The following is a 6,005-nucleotide window of genomic DNA, read 5'->3' as shown; positions in this document are numbered from 1 at the left end:
CCCTTTCCAATGAATTTTGGGGCCAAAAACTCCCTTTCCTCCAAATTTTGGGACCGCAAACTCCTTTCCCCTTGAATTTTGGGGCTAAAAAACACGGAAAAAAAAGAGGAAAAAGGTGGAAAATCAGCATGGAGCAGTGGAAATACGCGTATTTTCCCCCCAAATTCCCATTTTTCCCCCCAAAGAGGGCGGTTTTGGGGCCGTACCTTCCTGGCGCGGCTGTTGGTGACAGGGAACTCTCCCAGGCTGTCGTCGTCAATGCGGGGATCCGGGAGGGCGCGTTTTTCCAGCGGGTCCGTCCTCAAAAGGGCCTCGAGGCTGCTGCCGTCCTGCGAGATCAAGCCCTCCTTCTTCAGGCTCTGATCCGCGTCTGCGGGGACGAAAAAGTGACCAAAAAGCACCCAAATTCCCCCGAATTTCCCCGTAGGCGGCGATTTCCCGCCCCGCCGAGGGATTCAACCAATCCTGGGTGATTTGGACCCGAATTCGGTGCCATTTGGGGGTGGTAGTGCCCCCAAAATGTTCACGTTTTGGTGGTGGAGAGGAGGATTTGCAGTGGAGGATGTGAATGACCCCATTAATGACCCCATTAATTGAGCCCTCATTAATGGCTTCCATTAGTGACCCCCCTAATAATGACCCCATTAATTAACGGCCCTCAATAATGAGTCCCCATTAATGAGTCCCTAATTATGGCCCCATTAATGACCCCCATTAAGCCGCCATTAATAACTCCCATTAGTGGCCCCCATTAATTAATGACCCCATTAATTAACGCTGCCCAATGAGTCATTAATGAGCTCCCATTAATGACCCCAATTAATAACCCCCCATTAATGACTCCCATTAGTGACCCCCACTAATGACCTCATTAATTAATGACCCCATTGATGACTCTGAATGAGTCCTCTTTAATGACCCCACTAATGACACCATTAATGACCCAAATAATGAGTCCTCATTAATGACCCCCATTAATAAGCCCTCATTAATAACTCCAATTACTGACCCCTATTAATGACCAATAACTTATTAATGAGCCCCCATTAATGACTCCCAATAACGAGTCATTAATGAGTCCCCATTAATGACCCCATTAAATAATGACCCCCACTAATAAGCCACTGACCCCAATTAATAAGCACCTATTAATGACCTCTATTAATAAGTCCTCATTAATTCCCCGTCAGTAATGACCCCAGTAATGACCCCCAATAATGAGTCCTCATTAATGATCCCCTATTAGTGACCCCATTAATGACTTCCATTAATAAGCCCTCATTAATGACCCCCAGTAATGACCCCACTAATGACCCCCAATGAGTCCCCATTAATGATCCCCTATTAGTGACCCCATTAATTAATGACTTCCATTAATTAGCCCTCATTAATGACCCCCAGTAATGACTCCACTAATGACCCCCAATAATGAGTCCTCATTAATGATCCCCTATTAATAACACCATTAATTAATGACCTCCATTAATTAGCCCTCATTAATGACCCCCAGTAATGACTCCACTAATGACCCCCAATAATGAGTCCTCATTAATGATCCCCTATTAATAACACCATTAATTAATGACCTCCATTAATTAGCCCTCATTAATGACCCCCAGTAATGACCCTATCAATGACGCCCAATAGTAAGTTCCCATTAAATGACCTCCATTAATTACCCCATTAATTAATGACTTCCATTAATTAGCCCTCATTAATGACCCCCAGTAATGACCCTATCAATGACGCCCAATAGTAAGTTCCCATTAATGATCCCCTATTAGTGACCCCATTAATGACCTCCATTAATTAGCCCTCACTAATGACCCATCAATGACCCCCAATAATGAGTCCTCATTAATGATCCCCTATTAGTAACCCCATTAATTAATGACCTCCATTAAAAAGCCCTCATTAATGGCTCCCATTAGTGACCCCCCATTAATGACCCCTATTAATGACCCCGTTAATTAACGCCTCCAGAGCCCAGGCGCTGCTGCTCCAGCCCAAGATCACCTTAAAATATTCCTAATTTTGGGGTGATTTACCAGGTTTGATGGACGGGAAGGAAAGCCTGGGGTCCTCCGGAGGATGAGCGCGGCGTTTCTTCCTCCAGCGCCGCGCGGGGTACGAATAAAGCTGCCCGGCCGCTAGCCCTTGAGAGTAAAAATACCCCAAATTAGCCCAAATTGGCCCCAAATTAGCCCAAATTAGCCGGAATTAGCCCAAATTTGCCCAAAATAGCCCTAAATTAGCCAAAATTGGCCTCAAATTAGCCCTAAATTAGCACATTAGCCTCAAATTAGCCCAAATCTAGCCAAAATTAGCCCAAATCGGCCCAAACTAGCCCAAATCGGCGCAAAATTACCCAAAAATTGGCCCCAAATTAGTCCCAAATTAGCCCCAAATTAACCCAAAATGAGCCAAAATTGGCCCAAAGTTAGCCAAAATGAGGCCAAAACGAGCCAAAATTAGCCCCAGATTAGCCCAAAATTAGCCCAGTTAGCCAAAATTAGCCCCAAGTTACCCCAAAATTGGCCCCAAATTAGTCCTAATTAGCCAAAATTAGCCTAAAAGCAGTCCAAAAATGCCCCCAAATTAGCCAAAATCAACCCCAAATTAGTCAAAATTAGTCCATAATTAGCCCAAAACTGGCCCCAAAATTACCTGCAAATTAGCCAAAATTAGCCCCAAATTAGCCAAAATTAGCCCAAAGACAGTCAAAATCAGCCCCAAATTAGCCCAAATTGGGCCAAAATAAGACCAAATTAGCCCCAAATTAGCCAAAATTGGCCCAAAGTTAGCCAAAATTGGCCCCAAATTAGCCCAAATTAGCCCCAAATTGGCCCAAATTTAGCCCCAAATTAGCCCAAAGTAGCCCCAAATTGGCCCAAATTTAGCCCCAATTTAGCCAAAATTAACCCTAAATTAGCCCTAAATTAGTCAAAATTAGCCCAAAATTGGCCCCAAATTAGCCAAAATTAGCAAAAATTGGCCCCAAATTAGTCAAAATCAGCCCAAAATTAGCTCAAAATTAGCCCGTAATTAGCCCAAAATAACCCCGTTAGCCCAAATTGGCCCAAATTAGCTCAAAATTGGCCCCAAATTGGCCTAAAATTAGCCCCAAATTAGCCAAAAATTGGCCTAAAATTAGCCCAAAATTAGCCAAAAATTGGCCCCAAATTAGGTCAAAATTAGCCCAAATTAGCCCAAACCTAGCCCCAAAACAGCAAAAAATGGCCCCAAATTAGCCAAAATTGGCCTCAGATTAGCAAAAATTGGCCCAAATTAGTCCTAATTAGCCAAGATTAGCCTAAAAGCAGTCCAAAAATGCCCCCAAATTAGCCAAAATCAATGTAAATTTAGTCAAAATTAGCCCATAATTAGCCCAAAACTGGCCCCAAAATTACCCGCAAATTATCAAAAATTGGCCCAAAATTAGCCAAATTTGGCCCCAAATTATCCCAAAGTTAGTCAAAATTAGCCCAAAGTTGGCCCCAAATTAGCCCCCAAATTAGCCCAAATTTAGCCCCAGAATAGCCAAAATTAGCCCCAAATTAGCCCAAAGTTAACCCCAGATTAGCCCAAAATTAGCCCAAAATTAGCCCAAAATTAGTCAAAATTAGCCCAAAATTGGCCCAAATTGGACACAAATTGGCCACAGATTAGCCCCAAATTAGCTCCAAATTAGCCCAACTTAGCCAAAAATGGCCCAAATTAGCTCAAAATTAGCCTCAAATTGGCCCAAATTAGCCCAAATTAGCCAGAATTGGCCCCAAATCGGCGCAAATTAGCCAAAATCAGCCAAAAATTGGCCCCAAATTAGCCAAAAATTGGCCATAATCAGCCCAAAATTAGCCAAAAAATGGCCCCAAATTAGGTCAAAATTAGCCCAAATTAGCCCAAACTTAGCCCCAAACTAGCCAAAATCCGCCCAAAATTAGCCCCAAAATAGCCAAAAATGGCCCCAAATTAGCCAAAATTAGCCCCAAATTAGCCAAAATTGGCCTCAAATTAGCCAAAATTTAGCCCCAACATAGCCAAAAATTAGCCACAAATTAGCCCAAAGTTAGTAAAAAATAGCCCCAAATTAGCCAATATTGGCTCAAAATTAACCCCAAATTAGCCCAAATTGGCCCGTCAGGTCCCCAGTGCGGGTGGTGGGGGCAGACCTGGCCCTCGGTGCCGTTTCTCCATCCAGATGTAGCAGTTGCTCTGGGCGACCCCGGTCTGGGAGTCGAGGAAGGGGAGGCGCACGCTCCTCTCGGCGCAGAGCCGGGCGTTGTAGTTGTGGCACTGCTCCATGGCGTCCCTGTAGTACTGCTCGCCCAGGCTGGGAAACCACGGCGACACCGTCAGCACCCACCAAAACCCCCCGTTCCGACCCCAAAAAGGGGAGAAATGGAAACCCCACGCTCATCCCCGGGTGAAACAACCCCAGAAATGCCCGGAATTTGGCGGCGTTACGAGATCTCCTCTATAAAAAGAAACTAAAAAACAGCGTTTCTGCTTATTTTTCATGCCCCAAAACTGGGGCCTTGCCTTCCCTTTCCCGTTTCCTTTCCCTTCTCCTTCCCTTCCCTCTTTGCCTCCCTCTCCACTTTCCTTCCCTTTCTCTTCCTTTCCCCTTCCCTTTCCTCCCCTTTTCCTTCCCCCTTTCTCTTCCCTTTCCCCCTTTTCGCTTTTATTCTCTTTTCAGTTCCTCTTTCCTTTCTTCTTTCCCCTTTCTTCTCCCTTCCCCTTTCTCTTCCCCTTCCCTTTCCCCTTTCCTCTCCTTTCCTTTCTCCTCTTCCCCTTTCACTTCCTCTTTCCTTTCCCTTCTCCTTTCCCTTCCCTTTCATTTCCTCTTTCCTTTGCCCTTTTCATCATGTCCTTTCCCCTCCCCTTTCCTTTTTCTTCCCCTTTCCTTTCTCTTTCCCCTTCTCTTTCCTCTGCCCCTTCCTTCTCCCCTTTCCCGTTCCCCTTCCCTTTCCTCTTCCCTTCCCTCTTTGCCTCCCTCTCCACTTTCCTTCCCTTTCTCTTCTTTCTCCCTTCCCTTTCCTCCCTCCTTCCCCCTTCCTCCCCCCTTTTCCCTTCTATTCCCTTTTCAGTTCCTCTTTCCTTTCTTCTTTCCCCTTTCTCTTCCCCTTCCCTTTCCTCTCCTCTTTCCTTTCTCCTCTTCCCCTTTCCCTTCCCTTTCATTTCCTCTTTCCTTTCTCTTCCCCTTTCCTATTCCTGTTCCCCTTTCCTCCTCCCTTTCCCCTTCCTCCTCCCTTTCCTCTTCCCTCTCCCCTTCCCTCTTTTCTCTCCCCTTTCCTCCTTCCTCTCCCCTTTCCCCCTCCTTTCTTTCCTCTCCCCTTTCCTTTCCTTCTTCCTTTCCCATTCCCCTTCCCTTTCCTCTTCCCTCTCCCCTTTCCCCCTCCCTTTCCTCTTTTCTCTTCCTGCTTCCCTTTCCTCTCCCTTTCCCCTTTCCTTTGTCCTTTCCTTCCTCTCTCCCCTTTTCTTCCCTTTCCCTCCTCTTTCACTTCCTCTTTCCTTCCCTTCCCTTTTATTTCCTTTCCCCTTTCCTCTTCTCTTTCCTCTCCTCTTCCATTCCCTTCCGTGCATTTATTGCCCCTCCACGTCCTTTTTAAGCACCCAAACCCCGTGCTCCTCCTCCAGCCGCAGCCCCACAGCCGTAATCAAAGCCACTTTTTTATTTAAATTACTTCTTTAATCAACAAAAGGCAGGGAAACCTCCCCAGCACAAGAGATTGAATTTTCCCCTCCTCAGAGCCAGGAAAGGAGATGAATTCTTTGCTTTTAATCAATAAATATTGATTTTTGGGGACTTTAATACTGATGGAGACCGAGGAGCAGCGTTAATTACCCGCACTGCTAATTTGAGCCACTAACGAGCCCCAAAAACTCATTGCCCGGAAAAGGAAATGAAAATGGGGCAGAAATTTTAATCTGGAAAGAAAAAAAATCAACTTTTAGAGATAAAATCACAGAAAAGACGGCGATTTTGATTAAAAACGAAGCGC

At 45.3% G+C, this 6,005-nt stretch overlaps 1 protein-coding gene across 1 annotated transcript; it reads right to left on the bottom strand.

The window, feature by feature from the left end:
* Window positions 1–206: 206 nt before the first annotated feature.
* On the bottom strand, window positions 207–4,333 carry LOC104540356 (zinc finger protein ubi-d4; the record flags this gene model as incomplete). Its single annotated transcript, XM_010184153.1, has 3 exons — window positions 207–370; window positions 2,049–2,156; window positions 4,173–4,333. Coding segments are annotated over 3 exons (433 nt in total), but the record flags the coding sequence as incomplete, so codon positions are not given.
* Between the last annotated feature and the right edge of the window lie 1,672 nt (window positions 4,334–6,005).

This window comes from Mesitornis unicolor, unplaced genomic scaffold, assembly GCF_000695765.1.
Source record: "Mesitornis unicolor isolate BGI_N332 unplaced genomic scaffold, ASM69576v1 scaffold10985, whole genome shotgun sequence".
Taxonomy (NCBI): Eukaryota; Metazoa; Chordata; class Aves; order Mesitornithiformes; family Mesitornithidae; genus Mesitornis; species Mesitornis unicolor.
This window is presented reverse-complemented; position numbering and strand designations above follow the sequence as displayed.